Below are 21,898 nucleotides of genomic sequence, written 5' to 3' on the forward strand. Positions count from 1 at the left end.
CAAGCATTTAGCCAATAAGTGCAACCCACACAGTTCTTTCTCCATTCCAATTGGACCATTTAAAAATGCAGAATGCATTATTTTAGATCCCAGCCATGGAGAGAAGTTTGGGCTGAACAAGACACTACCCTCATTTCACAAAGCAACATCACTTAAAGTTTCAGTTACATTTGAAAGCTCACGTTTTGACAGCTGTCAGGTATAATCAGAGGAGAATATACATTTATCTACTGCCTCTGTGAGATAATGTGCTAGGAGGCAGTCCCCCCTACATTTCCCACCCAAGGCTTCCCATTCCCACACCCACACAACTGAAGATACACAGTTGCACAAATGGGGGTAAAAAAGTTTTTAAAATAGTAACTTTTGCAGATATTGCAAGAATTAAAAGGAACCTAAACATTTTTAAATGCTTGGCAACTTCAGACCTCTGGCAGTCTCCGCAAAGGGAGGGACCGCTGAAGGGATTGTCCATAGCTGTCAAAATACGGTTCAAGAAAGCTCGTTTGGGAGCTGGCTTTTGCAGTCTGAAGGAAAAGACCAAGTTTAAACAGAAAACAAACATGAAGCAAACCAGAAATAGCTCATGATTAAAGCAGGAAAATACATTTGTCCTCCCGTGGAATTTCCCGCAGTACTCCAGAGAGGACTGAGAGGGGGCACAACCCACAGTAAGCCCAATTGTCTTTTGGGTGCACTGTGGGTAGTCATTCACCATGGCTTATTTCCAGGGTTGGTTAGCATGACATAAGAATCCATCATTTCTTGTGATGCGGATCCAATATCATCCATGATAAAGATGGGAAGGGTGTAAGCAGATGGAAAATTGAGCAGGTGAGAAACAGAGCATAATGGAACTTTTATCTTAGTTTTTCAATAATCCTGGAGAGTGGGAATGGAGGGAGGAAACATTTTTCCTGGGTTTTTTCAGATTTTTCCTGGGTTTTCCCCAGGCTTTCACATCTAGAATCCAGTAAAAGCAATCAACATTTTAAGAACAAACCACATGCTAATTCATTTACCTGGTATGCACCTTCCCATCTACTTTTATCAACTTTACTTCCACAAAGGTAATCTCACTAACCTTTTAGAGTGCTTTGAAAGTATCACTAAAGATGTGACCAGTTTGATCCCACAGACATTTTTTACTTGGGCTTCCAAAATGCTTTTGAGAAAGTCCCTCGCCAAAGTCTGCTGAACAAACATAGAATAAGGTGGGAGATCCTCTTATGCAACACTAATTGGTTAAAAAAACAAGCATCAGAGGGTAGCAATAAATGGCAACTTCTCCCAGAGGAGTGATGTAAACATTGGGGTCCCACAGAGGATATTTACTTGGACCTGCACATTTTAACTTACTTATAAATGATCTGGAATTAGGAGTAAGTAGTGAAATGCCCAGGTTTGCTGATGACACCAAATTATTTAGTGGGATTAACACAAAAGGAATTGTGAGCAGCTTCTAAAGGCTCTCTCCAGGCTGAGCCCATGGACATTAAAAAGGGAAACATGGTTCATTGTAAACAAGTATAAAGTAATACCTGTCAGGGCAAAAGCTTCCAGCCTCTGCTATAAGCTGATGGGATCTCAACTAGTAGTGACTGACCAAAAATGGGATCTTGGGGTAGTGCTGGGCAGTTTGATGAAGCCGTCAACCCAGAGTGCAGCTGCTATGAAAAAGGCAAACCGCATGTCAGGCGTAATTAGGAAATGCATTGAAATAAAACTGTCAAGATCATACTTGGGTGATCTTTGGTGCAATCACATTTAGAATACTGGACAGAATACTGTTCTGGTTGCTGCATCTAAAAAGGATTATTGTAGAGCTAGGAAAAGTGCAGAAAGTAACAACAAAAGTGATCAAGGTGCAGAAGGAACTCCCTTATGGGGAACAGCTACAGCAGCAGGAATTGTTTAGCTTAGAAGAAGGAGAGTTAGGAAAGACATGATAGGGATGTACAGAATTATGCATGGTGAGCAGAAAGTGGAGAGGGAGACATTTTTCTCCCTTTTCCATAACACTACAGCCTGGGGTCACCCCATGAGACTGATTGGTGGGAAATTCAGGACAGATAAAGTACTCCACACAGTGCTATGGGTGCTGTTGTCCTCTTGGCCTGCTCCTGGGTTTCCCATGGGCAACTGATTACCCATTATGCCAACAAAGGGCTGGAACACGTGGACCTTTGATCCAATGCAGCACAGAGCTTCTTACGTTCTTAAAGTAGGTGTATTTGGTCCGTGATCAGGATTGGGAAATGTACCATCTCTCTCCCTCGCTGCTTGTCTCCTGAAATCTCCCACACTCCCACAGCCATGGGCATTAGAGAAAGGAAAAAAACCTCCATTTTTTCTTTTGTTTTAACTGCTCCTTCTGGCAAGATGTATCTGGGGAGGGTTAGACTTCACCTTCTTGTGTATAGGGGTATTGATCCATATTGCACCCAACATGCATAGTTTGGATGAAATAAAAAATCGAAGGGTAGCTGCACACTACATAATTAGCAGATAGGGTTGACCCAAAGGGTTGCTCGTTGTCTGCTGTGGCCAGTCAGGGCAGCCTTATTTAGAAGATTCATTCTGTAGACTATAGTCCTCTGAATTTTAGTTTTTGTGGGATAGTCCTTAAATCCCACCTTTCATTTTCAATGGCATGACATTTAGCCTGCATGTCATACGAAGTGAGTGAATAGTTTTCTTGCAAAGAAAATATCCATTCTTCTGTGCTCCACTGCCAACCTTGTTTTATACCAGATGGGGTCTGTAGACTGGAAGTTCCCCATCCCTGTTTTAAAAGGCTGGAACTCTGTAGCAACAAGAAGGGAACTCCTCTACCTGCACAGCAGAGCTTTATATCAGAGCTAAAGCCAGCCACTCTCAAACCTGGAGAAGCCTTTCTGCTGCATTTCAGACTAAAGTCTCAGGGCAAAGCCTGCAGAGCTGACAAATAACAGAAAACTGACATCCATCTTCTCCAAGCATTGAGCCAAATCTGTATCTGCTGCTTTGCAACTCCTCGCTTTGCCAATACTAATTGTCTGTGATGTCAGTAGCCCTGACATTGGCACTGCTGTTTTCCATTCTTCCACTTGCTGGAAAAAGAATTGCATTTGACCAGTAATGTTGTACAGCAGGCTGAGTGGTGGAGAAATGCAATATTCTTTATAAACAGGAGTACTCATTTGGGAAGGAAACCAATTAGCAGCTGCAGTACATTTTCTTATGTGCCGAACCCAAGCATCACGCCCTGTGTTTCATGCCCTTTGCCCCAAAACGGATTTCTACGTACTCCAATGAGACTTGACCCACAGTGTTCCAGCAAAGGAGGCAAAACGGGGCAGCCAGAATAAGTACTGTGCTTCTGTCGTGCAATGTTAAAAGCTTAAGTTCTCATCTGCCGACTATGTCAACTACTAAAACACAGTGCCAGGGTTTTCTGACCCATCTGCAAGATGCACCTGCTGAACACAGGAGGCCGTGCCCCCTAGTTCCAGATAGTTATGGTTACCTTCACACGGCAGGCGTACTTTAAACCAATTTTAAATTTCAGAAGAATGAGATTATCAGTATAGAATAAACCACAAATGGCCTCAGGTTATTGGCCAGAGTGGCTGTGTCAGAAAACCTTGGAAAACCCCTTGGTTGTTCTTCCAGGTTTTGTTCTCTGCAAAAAGAAGTAAGAGGCCCCTGTAATTTTATCTGCTGTCACTGATGTTTCTCACTTGAACAGTTACTTGAGCAAAAAAAAATGATTTTAACAGCCCATGACACAATTTCTTCTGCAGTGAGATTGCTCAATAAATTCATAAATAAAAATTATCTGAGAGTAGCTGTTTGAATTGTGCTGATTTCTACCCTTTCTGCTGTACCTGTTTTTGAACTTGGTATTACCAAAACTGTCTCTCACTTTTTGTAAATCATTTTCATTCAGTCTGATAGGAAATAAATTATTTTTGAAAAATATTCAAAGGAGAACAGTTGGGGGAAATTATCATGGGAGTTTGTGTGCTTTATGAGGTAACTAAAGATTGTGCGTGTCCTGCCTTCGTTTGTCCACTCTCCTGTGTGGCCAGAAGCCAGAAGCATTCCCAACTGTTCAAACTTCAACTAAAGCCCAGAAAAGGACATCATCATGTAAGTCCTCCCTTGGTGGACTTTTTTCAGATCAGGAAATGCAAGCAGCCAGGGAGGCTGCAGAATGATGGAGACATGTGTAATAGAAAGAAAGAACAAATGCAGAACCTAGCCAGCTCCAATGATCAAATCGGCTTTAAGAGCAGCACACAAGAAGTGCTTAGGGAAGAAGAGAGAAGAGAACTCTTGAGAACCCAGTAAAGAATTTCTCCTCTCAAGAGAAATTTGGTGAAATTTTCCCAAATGTTGCTACCCACAAATTGGGTATAGGACTTCTAGAGGTCATATACACGCAGTTATATTTCTTATGTGTTTCTGTACTAGCAGATGGGTAGGAAAGATGTAAGAGGGCCGGTATAATTGCTTGATATAGTACTGAGTGGGACCAGCAAGGATTCCTAGCTCAAAATCTTCCAGACAAACCATGCGCTGAAGACAGTGGAATTTTTCTTTGCAATTGTGCAAAGAAAAAGAGTATACCAACTTCTATAACAGTTTTTACATGTCTATTCCATGTGTTACTGATTTGCATGTGTGAATGCAGTTCATGTGAAGTTCTGCTAATTTCTTCTGCAAAGAGCAGAAAATAAGGCGCATGGAATCCATCTGTCTGAGAAGGAATAACCACTTAAACATTTCACTAAACTTGTTCAGTTCTTCCTACTTGCCTGTCTGGAAACATACAGTTCTTTCTTACTAAGTGCTGCTGAAAAAATATGTCCTGGTGAGAAGAAACTGCAACTTGCTTAGAGGCAAAGGCTGCATTCCTGTACATACTTACCGGGGAGCAAGTCCTGCTGAACGCAGGGGCCTTACTTCCAAGCGGACCTGCGCAAGGTCGCACTGCAGGGCTGTGAAAGTCTAGTAAGAAACTGACTCAAAGTAAATAAATTCTGTGTGTTGACGTTCATGGTTCTGTTTGCATCGTGATATAAAGGAGAAAATAACTCTCTATTGCTTTATTGCCAGTGGCTTATCAAGAAGGTGGGAGATATGGCTGTACAAAACACTTCCATTGTCCTCAGCGGCTTTGTTCCAAGGTGCAGTGGTGACTGAAGCAGTGCAGCAACAACCCTTTCTGTTGGACCCGGGTTGGAGAATGGGCTTCTTATGTTTTACTACAATGGGAACATGGACAGAAAAAAGAGGAACTGTCACTGGATTTAACAAAGAGGTTTCCTGCTCTCCTCTAGTGTTTGTCTCCATGTTCTCTTGCAGATTTGCATACTGTTCCTTAAAGCTGGGGACTTTTCCCCTATTTAAATCTAAGTCATTGTTAAAGTTTCTCATACAAAGAGGAACTTGCAGATTGAAGCCAAAAAGGAAGAAAGCTTGGTTGGTTGGTTGGTTTTTGATCACATTGCGTATGAACTTTCTGGTTACTCAATTGGGTCTGTACAAATGACCATTTATTCAGTGGAGAACTGCCATGGTATGTGTATAGCTGCTTGAGCTGGCCTGCTAATGGTGAGGAAACAGTCTAGATTTGTTGTTGTTGGCTTTTTTTTTAAGCTGGACAGGGGGCTAGTGATTGGAAGGTGGGAGGCCTTGAATTACCCCTTCCTGAGCAAGGTTCTTGAGCAGGTGGTGGCCAGCCAACTACAGGCACTCCTGGATGAGTCTGATCATCTGAATTCATTTCACTCAGGGTTTAGGCCTGGTTCTGGCACAGAAACAGCTTTGGTCACCCATTATAATGATCTATGCCTGGAGAGAGACAGGGAGTGCAGCCCTGTTGGTTCTCCTGGATCTCTCTGCAGCTTTCAGTACCATTGACCATGGTGTCCTTCTGGGGAAACTGTCTGAGCTGGAAGTGAGAGGCACTGCATTGCAGTGGTTCCACTCCTGCTTGCATGGCTGGTTCCATCCATACGTGGAGGATACAGCTCTGTCCTTTGGATTCTCCAGTATGGGGTTCCCCAGGGGTCAGTTTTGTCCCCCATGTTGTTTAACATCTACATGAAACCACTGAGTGAGGTCATCCAGAGTTTTGGGGTCTGTTGTCATCAATATGCTGATGACATGCAGCTCTATCTCTCCTTTTTGCCTTCAGCAAGGGAACAGTCATATGTGCTGAACGGATGCCTAGCTGTGACAACTGAATGGATGAGAGATAACAAACTGAAGCTCTACCAGAGTATAGGTTATTGAAACCAGGTTATTCCTGTCCCAATAGAGGCACAGCTGGCAGGAGGTCCTCCGTGCCACTGAGGCTTCCTGAGACTCAGTTGACAGATGTGTCAACTCCCAGCCTATGAAGCTGCTCCTCCAGGGAAGTACGGCCTCATCTCAAACAGGTTGAACACCCTTCATCCCGTCAGAAGAGCTGCCCACTGTCAGCGCCTCACTCTTGTCTGGATCGAATTTGATTTGTTAGCCCTGATCCAGTCCACCGGTACAGCCAGGCACTGATTTAGAACCTTCACAGCCTCAGCTGTTGAATATGAAAATACGTCTTACAGGTATTGACATAGTAGTATAACCATTCATTGGGTAGAAACTGACTTCTATAAAACATGAAAACAGTTTTTTGGTTGCATATTATTAAGATTCAAAAAGGATAAGTCCATCAGTCATCCATGAAAGTTAAGAAAGACAAGAAGCAGCATGCTGGATTAGATAGGCTCTGGCAAGCCAGTTCCTGCCTCCTCTTGAGCAGTCAGAGGCAGGTGCCCCATGATGATTGCTCGCTTGCTTCCTTGTCCTGCCCAGCCATGTTATACATATGCCAGAGCGCTCTGCAATATGTTCCTTGCATGCTATATGATAGTGGGCTACAGATGGCAGTGGCTACATTGGTGCTTTAAGGGTCCACCTGGGCTAAAATGAACATTTACTAGCACATATCCAGTGTGTATAGGAAAGTTGTTGCAAGTTCACAGACTGTCTTTTGCAATATAGTGATGAATGTATATCAGCAAATTATTCAGTGGACCATGATTATAGTGACTTGAGGATGAGCAGGGACTGGAGGTGGATAAAGGCACATACTCAATAGCATGAGCTCAGTAGAAGTCCTAAGTAGACTTGTGTAGAATTGCACAATTACTGTCTACAAGCAGGTCCTCATCTTCAAGTAGTAGAGAACCAAAACAAAACAGAAGCTTACCCTTGTGTTGGAAGTTGTAACATCCCAGGGCTGTGCGGGGGACATGATGCCTCTTTGGAGAAACCCTTCCAGTTTCTTTCCTGGACTTCCAGAAAGAGAACTCCTAGCATTACCAAACAAAAGACTTAGTGCAGCAAATCTCTCACTCCTTAATGGGTGTGTGTGTGTGTGTGTGTACAAAAAGAAGTTGTGGGAAGGCATGGAAGCAATACAAGCAAAAAGGGGGCCATGTCTCGACCTGCATCAAATTCTATGAATGAAGCACAGTGATTGCTCAATAAGAACCTAATCCTGAAATGACCAAAGTTCCAACTGCTCCTATTTGTTAGAATGTAGGACAGACACATAAGGTGAAAGTGGCTTAACAGAGTTGGGGGTTACTCACGGGGAACAAACTTGTGTCTTGCATCCTTTGCTGTTTTCTCTAGATAAACATTTTTGTACATTTCTGAGGGGCTCACGAACACGCATCTGGAACCCTGTCAGGCAGTGAGGAAGGTGCTGGGAGAGCAGATTTTGCAACGGGGTGATTTGCAGTGTGAAAATGGTAGACAAACAAAGAAGTGTTTAAGCGCACCTTTATCCTTCACATCCTCTCCAACTTACCTCCACTGCGTCTCAGCAGAAAATCACAACTCTCCAAAGCTGCTTTTTTGGCCTTAGGTCTGGTTTGCCCTGGGCAGCAGCAAATCTGTAGCTTCTCCATAGCATGAAGTCCCTGATGCTGCCTAATCTTGGAAGCAAAGCAGGCTTGGGCCTGGTTGAAATCTGGATGGGTGGCTTAAATGTTGCGAACCGCACAGACCACTTCAGCTATGGGTGGTATAAAAAAGTAATGTAATAGCAATAATCTGTAGTCGTGATGTGGTAGTAAGCTATACTTTTGTGCTATGAAAAGCTCTATCTGTTGATTACAGATCACACTGCCATTAAACTTTACTAGGCATAAAAACAAGCCAAGTGCCCTGAGGGGTTTTATGGGCAGGTTTCTCAATCTCATACTTGCACATGCATGCACAAATATGCACAAACATAGATGCACCGTACCAAGCCTGGTGCCTTCCAGGTGTTTTATTTGTTTATTTAAAGTTTTTATATGCCGTCTCCATTGCTGCACAGCCTCGGGACGGCTCACAACACAAATAAATAAAACAAATAGAATTACAATTACAATTAAAACTTGGAAACACACTGGCTGCATAATTAAAACTATAAATATTAAAGATTATTAAAATACTGTTTGAATAAAAAGGTCTTGGCCTGGCGCCGAAAAACAAATAACGACGGCGCCAGGCGGACCTCTCTGGGGAGCTCATTCCACAGATGGGGTGCCACCGCAGAGAAGGCCCTCCTCCGGGTACTTTGCTTCCTGATATCTCTTACGGAAGGCTCTCGGAGGAGAGCCTCTGCTGCCGATCTCAAGGGGCGGGAGGGCAAATATGGCTGCAGGCGTTCCTTCAGGTATCCGGGTCCCAAGCCATTAAGGGCTTTATAAGTAATTACCAACACCTTGAATTGAGCCCAGACTTCGATGGGAAGCCAGTGAAGTTGGTAGAGGACTGGGGTTATATGAGAATAACACCCAGTCCTCGTCAGCAATCTGGCTGCTCTATTTTGCACCATCTGAAGTATCCGGACTGTCTTCAAGGGCAGTCCCACATAGAGCGCGTTACAGAAATCCAACCGGGAAGTAACCAGTGCATGCGTCACTGTCGCTAGGCAGTCGTCCTCCAGGTAGGGACGCAGCTGATGGATCAGCCGAAGCTGATGGAAAGCACTCCTCGCCACCGCCAACACTTGAGCTTCCAAAGTCAGCTCCGGGTCAAGGAGCACTCCCAAGCTGCGGACCCTGTCCTTTAGAGGGAGTGCAACCCCATTCAAGACAAGACCCAAGTCACCTACCCAGAAGTTCGAACCACCTACCAGCAGGACCTCCGTCTTGTCTGGATTGAGCTTCAGTTTATTGGCCCTCATCCAGCCCATTACCTCAGCCAGGCACCGGTTCAGTACAGCCACTGCCTCACCTGGATCAGTTGAAAAAGAGAGGTAGAACTGGGTATCATCAGCGTACTGGTGATTCCGCAGCCCACACCTCCGGATGACCTCTCCCAGTGGTTTCATGTAGATGTTGAAGAGCAAGGGGGACAGAATAGACCCCTGCAGAACTCCATGGCATAACTGCCATGGCGCAGAGGTAAAGTCTCCCAGCACCACCTTCTGGAGTCGGCCGTCAAGGTAGGAGCGGAACCACAGCCAAGCAGTGCCTCCTACTCCCAGCCCCCCTAGCCTATCCAGAAGGATACCATGGTCAATGGTATCGAAAGCCGCTGAGAGGTCCAGGAGAACCAACAGGGACGCACTCCCCCTGTCTCTCTCCCTGCACAGGTCATCATACAGGGCGACCAAGGCAGATTCAGTACCTTACCCAGGTCTGAAGCCGGACTGAAATGGATCCAGATAATCAGTCTCATCCAAGAGAGCTTGGAGTTGTCCCGCCACCACCCGCTCCAGCACCTTGCCCAAAAACGGGGTGTTGGCCACTGGTCTATAATTGACAGCCATCTCTGGATCCAGGGACACCTTCTTTAGGTCCGGCCAGCCCACCACCTCCTTTAGAGGGGCAGGCACCCGGCCTTCCTTCAAAGATGCGTTGATGACCTCCCAGATCTAGGAACCAATCCCATGTTTGACTTTGGATAGTAGCCACGATGGGCAGGGGTCCAGTACACAGGTGCTGGTACATACTTGTCCAAGCACCTTGTCCACATCATCAGGCCACAATAACTGAAACTCATCCAACAATGTGTGACCAGATGGTAACATTGGCACCTCCCCTAAGGAATCTGAGTCACTAGCGGAGTCCAGCTCGTGACGAATCTGAGCGACTTTCTCCTTGAAGTGCTGGGCAAAGTCGTCACAGCGGGTTATCGATGGTTTTGTACTTCAGCTCCCATCAGCCTCATCCAACCTAGTCAATGGTTAAAAATTCTGGGAAATATTTGGAAGGCATGTTGGGAAGTGCAGCTATTTTGCCTGTGTAAATCATAAAGAAAAACCCGGCTAAATCCAGCTGAAGACCTTTGTGACCCAACATCATGTATTCTACAGCTCTTAAGCAGATCTAGGATTTATTTACTTTATTTATTTGTTTGTTTGTTTGATTTATATGCTGCCTGATTAGCCATAGACTCTCTGGGCAGCTTATGTACATGGCAATATACATGGCTATATGGCAATAACTCTCTCCTAGGGCCGTCAGAGAAATCCTGCAGTGGAGCAGCTTTACCTGAGGTGTGAAGCTTCCATGGACTTGCAGATCATTTTTTAATTTTTCATAAAAAAATAAAAGATTAGCATAGACTGAAGCACGAACATCTTCATTTTTCCAGGCGTTTGCACATTTTAAAAGTGTGAATTCCCACAAATGTATACAAATGCATTTTTGCAAATCCAGTTTTGTTAATAAGCCAACAATGGAACAAAAGCACCTGACAATCCCAAAACTTAAACAGAATATATTTTACAGAGTCTGTACTTCTCTACTCTCTCCCCCTGTTATGCTTAGCAACTGGTATTCAGAGTCAATCATCTTGTGATCCCAGAGATTATTTAGCATACAGCCATTCTTAGCATTCTCCATGAATCTGTCTAATCCCCTTTTAAAGCCATCTAAGTTGGTGGCCATCTCTATTCTGTGGTAGTAAATTACATAGTTTAACTGTGCAGTTTTATATGCATAGCTAATCATAAGCATTCAAGCCAACAGTATGTTGAATTCTTATTGTGTCGCCATGTTTCAAAACTGAGTTATTTTTAGATGGCATCTATATATTTCTGTATATTGAAATCCAGGTGTATTGGGCTATGCAGCATTTCAGCAAGCCAGCCAAATAATTCCAAACAGTTACCTAAAGTTATTATAAATGTATAGTTCATTATTTAGCAAACGTAGAAGAGAGTGAATTAGATTTCTTTTGAAAGCTGGCAGTTTCCCCTACTCACTGAGATGATCTTCTGTTACTGGAATTTATTTAAACCCAGGAAGCACATGTTAAGAAAGCTAATATTTTTATGGATATTAAAATGATATCAATTTATTTTAATGGTAGCTATTGTGCTTTCAATAAATTTAAAAAAGTGCAGGGAGAGGTTAGTGGGTAGTTGATGAGGTTGTAGATGCTGCCTTTGGGTGTGTTACTGGAGAGAGGTTATTTGTTTCAGAGAATTGGAGGCAGTTTGGCGGAAAGACTGCTGCTTGCAATAGAAATCCTTTTCACTTTTGTGTCTAGTAAACTAGTATATCAAGTTTTTGTAGTGTTTCAAAGTTCTGTTTGACCAGAGGCAGTACAGGAACAAGACAAATATGTAAGTACATTCTGGAAAGTACTGCTTTTCTCAGATTCGTCACTCTCTTAAAGTGCAATCTTATTTTCCAAAAGAAAAACTATTACAGTTCCCAACATGCTCTAACCAGCACATCTTTATCCAGTCTTCTTTGGGCTGGCATCTAACTTCCAGATTAGCCTTTTATTGTGCTATTTCCTTGCCTCATTTGCAGAATTTTATGATGAGTCCAGACACCATCAGATTCCTTTTGTACCCTTCCCATGTTTTCCAATCACTGTTGCTTTTTTGTGCCACAGCAAATCCATTAAGGAGAGAGATATGAATAAGTTGCATAAGGTCTTCTGATGGTTGTGCTACAAGCCTCCCATCTGGAAGCACCCTCGCTTATACTTCCTCAGCATAGCAGCAGCAGCAGGAGGAGGAATCACAAGCGACAGAGTAGGAAAAACACAGGAGAGATGCATGTCCTGCATTTTGTTTCCATCCTGCCAGAAATAAGACAGAAACCGTTATCCAAATGTGGCCACCAATTGCACGCAGGTATCTATATGGTTTCCGCATTCCCAAGAAATTACAGTTGTAGTTAACATGCAAGCTAATTCGCATTCAGAAGTGACACTCTGATCCTTTAAACATTCCCTAACCTAAGAAAGACTTACTGTGGTGTCATTATTTGTCTCTTTTCCTGTCCTTCAGCTGTCCTTACAAATCACCACTCCCTGTATCAGTGAGCAACACTATGAATATTTGGGACGATGCTGCACCAAATGTGAGCCAGGTAAATCTGCTGAGGATGTTCTTTATATTCACTAGTCAATGACTTTTAAAAATAATAGTCAAATGTCTTGTTCATGGCTTTGTTTTCTTTTTTCAAGTCAGATGTTCCTTTCTTGTGTGTGATTTGTGTTGCCATTTGCCATAAAATGCAGAATATGTTCCTGTCTAGGGAATGTATTTGGCATAAAACAGAGTGCAGAATGGGGCTGCTGTCCATTCATTCAGTTAAGGATAACTCATCAGTAAAGACCACAAGGGGCATTCTGATCCTTCTAGTGCCAGTATATTTCTTTGGTGCTGTTATGCTGGACAGCTGCCATTCTGGACACACTTACGTAGGCGTTAGTACCACTGGATTTGATGGGGCTTATTTCTGAGTAGATTAATGTATAGAATTGCATTGCTGAAACTTGCCTCTGCAATGAGCAAACAAGATGAACTTGGGCACAGTGCTCTCTCTGTCTTTCCAACTACCACTTCAATACAGGGAATAATACTGACCTACCTTGCAGAATTAAGGTTTACCACTAAATACTGCATCTGAAGGTCTTTAAACATGTGTAAGTACTATACAAATGCTGTACTTGTGAATATTATTAAGAACATTTCCTAGAATTTCACTTGGCCAACATTCCCAAGGCTTTTGCATCACATCTGCTTTCAGAGACTCAGGCTGCCCATGAGACCCATTCACTTCACTCATTCCTACACACGATACAAATTTCTTCATGCCTTTTCTGTTCCCTCTGCAGTCTATGTGCTTTCAGCAAATTTTCAGTAGAAGAGTCATGCAGATGTGTAGTTGAATCCTTCATACTCCTTGGGTTTCCCAAAATCCCATTAAGATTGCCACCTCTCTACTATTTTTTGCAAGGGTTTATTTTTATCTGAATCATTAAATGTGATGATGATGATGATGATGAAGAACAATAAGTATACCACATTTGAGTTAATTGCTTTCCAGTCTTTCTGACTGCTCAGGATCTTTATATGGCAAAACAATGATTATCTGATATGACTTTTCCTAATAGATCATGCCATAGAATTACATGTCAGGAGATGGTCATATATTTTTCTCAAGTATTAGCAACTTCAGTAAACAGGTAGCATATTCAGTAAATAGTGTCAGCTTCTACTTGCCCTCTTTGTACCTGAAGATGTTTCATGAGTTTCTCTATTACCACAAGGTCCCGGATGTTCTGTGTTCATAGGAAAAAAGTAAGTTCGCGTGCTGATTTCTAGTAGCAGCTTTAACAAAGCCAGCTACTGTCCAGGAAAATATCAGGGTGTCTTGTTTTTGTATTAGAATCCATATAAAAAAGTAGTGGTCCCAGTTTTGTGGATAAGATTGCCTTTTGTTGTGTGATCTCACTGACCTGGACCCAAAACATTTGCACCACTGGACAATCCCACTGCTGGTGGTGTTTGCCCTTGGATGCAAAATGTTCCTATCCTTTTAGGGTCCGCATGGCAGGAAAGAAAAAAATGGGCAGGTGCCATTTCCCATATTCCACACTTGCAGTGAGACGTCTGTGCAGAGTAGGTGTTTGTATCAGCTTTTGGTAGCCAGATTCTTTACTTTTGCAAACTCATCTCAATTTGAAGTTTCTGTTAAACTGGAGTGACCAGGACTATAATTACACATTTAAGTTACATTCCTTGCAAGACTCTAGAAGATTTCTTGTGTAATTGAAATTAGTAACTAATATATATATTACCTGTGTATATGTATATGTTTAAATGTGCACATATGAACATGCACAAACAGAAGGAACAGCCACAGCACACGTAATCAGAGTGTTTCACAAAGAAATCAGGAAGGATAATTAGAGATCATGATCCTGGATAGATGAAATACAGTCATTTCAGCTGACTGCCATTTTGTAATCTGCACATTGGTACAAAAAAGAGATCCAGTTTCCCAGGAGTAAAAAAACACAATTTAAACAGAGTTTGTATCAACAAAATGTTGATATGAATAATTAAAGAACAGCATATCAGAGCCCAAATCATGATCAGTGAGCCAGTACATTCAGGAGAAATGAAGGTGTTACAGAGCAGTTATTAAGACCTTGAATCATAAAGAAAAATGATTAGATTAGATTAGATTAGAGAATGCTTACCGGGCTTCATGAGCAGGGAAGATAATTTCCTCTTAGGTGGAGTCATGCTGGAAGAAGAGAGTGTTTCTGAGTTCTTGACCCTTTCTATACCTGGAAGTTTGTTGGCAGTTAATTGCTAATTTACTTTCCATTTTGGTATAGAATTGAAGTCTGAGCACAATTGCAAGGATAGTTTTGTTTCTTCCTTTTCTGCTACATAATCTCTAGGTAGCACTGTGATAGAGCAGAATACTGCAAATACACAAGAAGAAATTGTGCTTCCTTTCACAATTAAACATGACATTTTCCCTACTCTAAAAGTCTCACTGAAAGGACTAGTTAGACACAGAAGCCAAACTAGGAGGGCTGCAACTTTGTCTAAAGAAAACTGTAAACAGTCATGAATACTTCAGTTGGGGGTGTCAGAGAATATTAAGTTCCATTATGACTGGCAGCTGATAATAGAACCTGAAAACTGAATGCTTCAGCTTTTCTGCTACTGAACCCACTCCATTTCCTGGAGGCTTCAACTCATCCCTTATTCTCAGGGCTGGTCCTGGCCATGCAGGTGCTACCAGGGTGACTGCAAATCACAGCTCCACCCTGTGGGGCAGTATTCTTGAAACAAAAATTTGAGAATACATACTTCAGTATTTGATGAATGTTGAATATCACCGCTTCAACCTTGCTAGAGTCGAGCCTGTGGGAAAGCGCAGCTTCAGAATGCAAGCTATAAGCAGTCTCTTATCCTGCCCTCAGGAAAGTACATGTTTGCAAAATGCACCACAACTTCAGAAACGGTGTGCCATCCCTGTGGTCCAAATGAATATATGGATGTCTGGAATGAAGAAGAAAAGTGTTTGCTTCATAAAATATGTGATCACGGTAAGGAAACACAGGAAATGTTTATACTTCCCATTAGAATACTTAAGCACCTGTGTGACCATATTAATAAAAACAAAATGCTAGATTTGGGCAAGATCCACCTAGTTTTAATTTTATATGGGCAGTTTAAAATCTAGCCATCTGACAAGGAGCTGGCTTTTAGAAGAGTGGAAAGAGATTTGGATTAAGGAGAAGGCGAATGTGAACTGCAGGGAAAGAGGAGTGGAAGGGAGGAGAAGAAAAGGCTTCTGAAATTTCATGGGCAATACAAGCCTCCTACAAGTAGAGTATTGGCATATGCAGCAGTGATGCAGACTTTTAAAGGTGAGACTTTGCCAAAAAAAACTCAAGCTTCCTTTTGTTAAGGTTTCACTGCCGTCCCATATCTATTCAGCAATTGCCCTATATTTTCTTCTGTGATACCACTGGTAGGCAACTGATCTTTTCCCTGTTCCTTAACCACAGACACAACAGGGAGTTGTCCCACACCTGTGTTAATGGGACCACAGTAGAAAATGACTCAGTATCCCACACGAGCTGGGAACTCTGTGTGCACCTCAAGGCACCCAGCAAGGATTCTGAATCAGGCACCCCTGCGGTGTGGACATGTTTGATGAAAGGCTTGGTGCTCAAAAGGCACGACATTGACTTTAACTTCCATGTTCATTACATGTATAGGAAAAGCTTTAATAGAAGTGAATCCAGGAAACAGCACCTTTCAACGGCAGTGTGCCTGCACGGCTGGCTACCACTGGAGTGAAGACTGTGACTGCTGTCGGCGAAACACCAAATGCCCACCTGGTTATGGAGTGAAACATCCTAGTAAGACCTGGATTTAGTTTAACATCTCTGGGACCTTTTCAGCATTCATATTATATCCCCCATTTCCTGCAACGCTTCTGTAGAAGTCAGCAGCCTGTTTCACAGGCTTACTGGGTCAGCAGCGCTCTTTGTGTGGTGAATACATCCACCTTCAGAGCCAGTGTGTGTAGTGGTTAGAGTGTTGGACTGGGAATCAGGAGACCAAGTTCTTTGCCCTGGTTGACCATGAAGCTCCCTACATAACGTGGCCCAGTCACTAACTCCCAGCTCAACTTACCTCTTATGGCTGTTCTGAGGATAAAATGGAGAGGAGGAGGACCACGCAAGCAGCCTTGGGCTCCTTGCAAGAAGGGAAAGGGCAGGATATATAGTAAAAATAAGTAAATAAAAATTCATTCAACAGGTGTCCCATGTTGGAGGACAACTCAGGAAAAGTCCAAATTCAGAGTTGCCACAGCATGTCTCCCCCACTTTTTTGATGGGGGGAAGTGACACAAATCAAGGCTCCACATGGAACATCTGGCTCACACTTAATCCTGGTCGGGCATGCATGTTAATGCACATTGCGCACTCCCATGCATGTGAGGCAGATGACTGGTCTAATACGTATATGAAGAAGGCTAAGGAAAAGGCCAGAGATAGTGCAGTGCTTGAATTTCATTCTGAACTTAAGTCTGATTGCCTATTTCTCTTCCTCGCAGGAGATGATAAAAATAGCATGCAGCAGATAACCCACATTTTCCAGTTTTTTGCTTTGTTTTAGTGGCTTGGTGTATATTCATATCATGTGTCAGTCATGCTCAACACTGTTTAGAGATCAGGCTAGCTGAATGCAGCCTCTCTCACTATCTAAACATGTTTTGGACAGTTTCACATAGAGATTTCTCTAGATGTCATGACAGAGGCCAGTCTTCTTCACCCCTCTCTTTTCAAGCAGATCAGGGCAAGAGGCATCTAACTGCAGTCTTTATTTTATTAATATTGGCAGCTAGGCTGATTTTGTGATCCAGAAGAGGAATATTGCAGAAGTGATTAACAAAAGACACTGGTAAAGTTAGAATGCAAGCTATTTGGGAAATGCAGCTTATGCTAAGAAGTTGGTTCCAAATGGAATCTCTCTCCTTCCTGTCCAACTAAAAAGCTTTAGCTGCACCCCCAGGGTGCTTCCTGCTGCTTGTGAGTGAGATGGTGGGAATACTGGCCCTTACTCAACTGGTCTGCTCTTTTGATATGACACTAGACCAGGACCAGGGGTCGGCAACCTTTAACACCCAAAGAGCCATTTGGACCCGTTTCCCACAGGAAAGGAAACACCGGGAGCCACAAAACCCTTTTGACATCTAAAATGAAGATAACTCTGCATATATCATTTTTTACCTTTATGCTATGTATAAAAAAACTATAGTGTGTTGCATTTATGAAATCAGTGAACTGCTACAGAGAAAACAAATTTTTATTTCTGCATGCAACAAAAACATTTTGAACTCCTAAAAAAAACCCAAGGAAGTAGATCCATATCTTCATTAAGATTTAGCTGCAGCTCTTGTTCAGTCACTAAAAACTGTTATTTTTAATCTTACATTATAAACTAGTAGGACTTCTTTCATATATTTTGAATAGGAGAACAGCTTTCTGCAGAGTCAAAGTCAGTGCTAAAGGGCAATAACTTGGAGTTACTTTACAATTTCTGCTAAAACTCCATGTACTTCAGAAACATGCAAGCTGTTGTTCAGGTGAAAAGGAACTCCCAGCTCTTCAACCAGTTTTCACTCTTGGCTTGAATTAAAAGTTTAGCTGAGCTTCCAGGATCATAGTTAAATCATAGCTGATACAGCATGGATGGGTTTCCTGGAGGGTGCAGGTATGGTCAAAAAGAAGAACCATTTTGTAAGCTTTATTATAATTGACATATTATAACTGATACTTGTCTTAAGTCAGAAAAGTGTACTAAGATTTTGTTTAGCGACAGAACTTGTCTTCTTACATGAAATGAGTTGCTTTTGTTTTTTCTTGTTTGCACAGTACAGCAAAATAAGAATACAGAGTGTCTGAAGTGTCCCACAGGATTCTTCTCTAATGTCTCTTCTGCAACCGATGCCTGCAGAGCATGGACTAAGTAAGTGCCCTGAACCCCTATAATAAAATAACAAAAAGGCTGAGGAAATAGCCCGAAATTTTTTGGCTTCGGTTTTTTTTCCCCCTTAGGAATATTGTGGAGAACTTGATAATGTGCTTGTGCCACTGTTTGCTCCTTGAAGGGTAGAATCCAGAAGCCCTAATTTTCATGTTCATGCATATTTATTTCATGCAAATGTGTGCACAATTTAATTTGCCCTCTTTGGGCTTCACCATTTTGCAATAAAGGAGAAATACTTTCCAGTAGCAACACTTACGCATCCATTTTTTATCCCACTTTCAGACTTGCAGTGAGGAGGAAGAAAATTGGAAGAACAGAGGGACAAATTGGGAGGAGAGAATATTGCTCCTCCTCTGAAATTAAGCAGACAAATTGGCCTTCCCTTGCTACCATCTCTGTTAAAATTATTTTAGCGAATAAACTGAAAAGATTAATCTGATTGATTCCTGAATTACAGGAAGCCTATTCAGGGCAGTAAAAGTTGCAATAGCCTAAAGATATGTGGTGGCTTAATGACAATTCCCCTCTCTCTTTAGGCATTTCATATGTTGTTGATTAAGTTCTGACTCTTTCCAAGGAACCTAGGATGGAGTGGGTGTGAAATATGCATTCTCACTGTGTATCCAAAACAATCCTGAAAAGGAAGAGGGAGGTATGCTGATATAGCAGCTTGTCAGAGAAACCCCACAAGCACACCCTTTCTTTTGGATACTACTAACAGCCAAAGTTTTCTTTGGGCAGTTCACAGCAATTCCTGTGGTCAAGATTTCCCTGGTGCCATTCTCACAATCTGACATTTGAGAATCACAGGGGCTGACAGGCTAGGAAGAAATGTTTACAACTCTTTTACTAGACCTTGGAGCCTCCTTCCCCAACCTGGTGTCCTCTAGACCAGTGGTTTTCAACCACTGGTCCACAGACTGGTGCCAGTCCACAGAAGAATTCCTGCCAGTCCATGGGGGGGGGGGCTCATTCCACTTGCTACAGACCAGCAGGGGGGCTAGCTATGCACCAACACCTCTTCCTTGGTTGGCATCGCATTCATGGGGGGTGCGCTGGTGCCACCAGGGGGGAGCCAGGGTGCGAAGAGACAGCATGGTGGGAGTTGACTGAGGGCCACACTGCACCAATTTCAGTATTTTGTTCTTTTGTTGGAATTTTTGTTGCTTGGTTTCTGGTTGTTTTGGAGAATTTTCATTTTTTTGGTATTGTGTTTGGAAACGAATGCACAGAATACTGTATTATGTGTATGGTGATTTTTATTTCTGCCTTAGTGGTCCTCTAAGTTGGTTTTCCTGTTTTCACTGGTCCCCGGCTGTGGAAAGGTTGAAAACCACTGATCCAGATGTGTTGGGCTGTGTTGGGAGGGAGGATGGCTGCCTTGGGTGCTTGTTCTCAAGGACTTTTGGTGGGTTTCAGAGGAATCAGAATGTGAAACAGAATGTGGGGTGGAGTGGGGACAGAAATGTAGGTCAGGCCGAGACACTGAGATGAGAGGAGTGGAGGCACTTATCTCTAGGCCAGACTTCCCAGGTGGGCAGGCAGCTGCTGGGAATAACCAAGATGTACAGTTGGTGGAAGAGGACCTAGAACAGGAGACTTCCTTGCGCTCAGGCGAAGCAGCCCTGGCTCTTGACCTCATGACATGTCATCAGTACAGGAGGGTGGCCCAAATAGAGGATTGGCATGTGGAGAGGAGGCATGCTCAGTTTCAGAAGGCCCTTCCTGAAGGGAGCATTCTGTGTATGCTCAGAGATTCATTCTAGCTGTTTTGTGCTGTTTGGTCAACAATTATTTGCAAGATAAACCATCTGTGGCTTTTGAATGTACGAAGGAGGAACTCCAGCTCTGTGCTAACAGGGATACTGACTGTACAGCTGAGACACCACGAGCTTGTTCTGTATTTCTGCAGTCCCCTATGCATAATGCATTTCCATTTTTTTCTTTCTTTCTAAAGCTGCACAGCTCTGGGAGCTGAGGAAAAAATTCCTGGGAATAATTGGTCTGATGCAGTTTGTAAAATGCAACAGAAGACCTTTTCACAAGAAGGTAAATGCAATGGTAAAAATAGTTGTGCATTTTCATAGGATTTAACTTGGCCTTACCCAACCCTGATGCCTGCCAGATGTGTTGGATTCCTTGACAGGAATTCCTGTGTTGTCCAGGAATTAGAGATGCTGTAGTTCAATATGTCTGAAGGTCAACAGGTTGGGAAGGACTGGTTACTCACTGGGAGTAGAGTTTAGGTAGTTGGACCCTGAGTGCTTGTTAAATATGACATTTCTGTCCTCAAAAAGTAGACTGTGGCCACAGGCAGGAGTGGAGGTGGGCAGGAGGTGAGTCAAATTACATGACCCAAATGTTGCATAAGAAATAGGTTGCAGGTTTATTTACTAGAAGTAGGTTCGCAGTTGCAAGTTGTGGCACACAGGCTGAACATCTTTTTTCTGACAACCCATGTGCCTCCAGAAGGATTGGTCCCACCTACCTGTTGGAGAAGGTAAAAATGCAGTAGCAAGCAACTGATTCAGCCATTCCCATGGCTGCCACCTAGTCCCCTAGGGTCATGGCTAAGATATCAGACACCAAGGGACACTGGCCTGTGACTTGTAGTCCCGGTGTCTCTCAAGAGTTTGTGTTGTTTCCTCAACTGGAACATTGATAAGCCAAACACTAATGTAAGTTCTCTGGGACTTCATCTTCAAAGTCTGGGACAGGATTCATTCAATTTGTTTTGCATGAAACCTAAATTGTAACTGTAATTTTAGTTTTGCTCTGCCTGCTTTCCAATGAAGCTTGTAATATGGCACACCACAGAATTTAACAGAGAGGAACAACTACTAGTCCCAGATTTTTTTCCCAAACCACTGACATTTCTTTTATGAACCAACAGATGCTCTAAAAAAGAGAACCAGCCCAGAAACTGTATTACTCCTTGAATCTAAGCTTTCAAAATGCATTATCATGATTTGTTCGTTTTCCAGAAACCAACAAGTTATTTTATATGCTGTTTGCACCACTCCTTGTTGCCTTAGTTGGCATTGCTGTCCTCACAATTTACTATTGCAATAAGAGGAAAGCTCTGTCAGGTATGTAGCACCCACTTATGACTTTTCTTATGAAATCTACATGTCGTCAGTGCATTTTCTGTTTAAACTCTTAATTTACTTTCATAAAGGCTAGTATATGAATTGAATCACTATGTTTTGTTTTTAAATTAATCTTTAGCATGTTATCAGCTTCTACCCATAAGGTTGGCCTAATGTGAAATAAATAAAATGTTTAAGTCCAGCATTTTACCAAATAGCTAGATTCTTTTTATTTGACTTATAACCATTACAAACAACAGAACTTCATATATCATACAAGGACAGAACATAAACATAAATCAAGTTATTTTAGCAATGAAGTTGCAGTTTTCACAAATATACCTTCTTGATCCAAGGTTAAGGGCTTTATCCTTGTTAGAATGTTCACTTACAGAATACTTCCATCAGGTTATTTGTTTGATAAAATCATAAAGAAAATATGTTTAGGCACACATGTGAATCTTGTGAATGTGATCTTTTTGTGTTGACATGAATG

At 42.5% G+C, this 21,898-nt stretch overlaps 1 protein-coding gene across 1 annotated transcript in view; it reads left to right on the forward strand.

Annotated features, from left to right (window-relative positions):
- Positions 1-21,898, forward strand: part of TNFRSF11A (TNF receptor superfamily member 11a) — a 42,869-nt gene that overhangs the window by 10,639 nt on the left and 10,332 nt on the right. The window contains exons 2-7 of the mRNA XM_044426530.1: positions 12,287-12,368; positions 15,229-15,354; positions 16,033-16,176; positions 18,199-18,292; positions 20,271-20,362; positions 21,298-21,402. Coding sequence (XP_044282465.1) covers positions 12,287-12,368; positions 15,229-15,354; positions 16,033-16,176; positions 18,199-18,292; positions 20,271-20,362; positions 21,298-21,402 — 643 coding nt within the window. The remainder of the gene's footprint in view (positions 1-12,286; positions 12,369-15,228; positions 15,355-16,032; positions 16,177-18,198; positions 18,293-20,270; positions 20,363-21,297; positions 21,403-21,898) is intronic.

Source organism: Varanus komodoensis, unplaced genomic scaffold, assembly GCF_004798865.1.
Source record: "Varanus komodoensis strain SLA01 unplaced genomic scaffold, ASM479886v1 scaffold17, whole genome shotgun sequence".
NCBI classification, from domain to species: domain Eukaryota; kingdom Metazoa; phylum Chordata; class Lepidosauria; order Squamata; family Varanidae; genus Varanus; species Varanus komodoensis.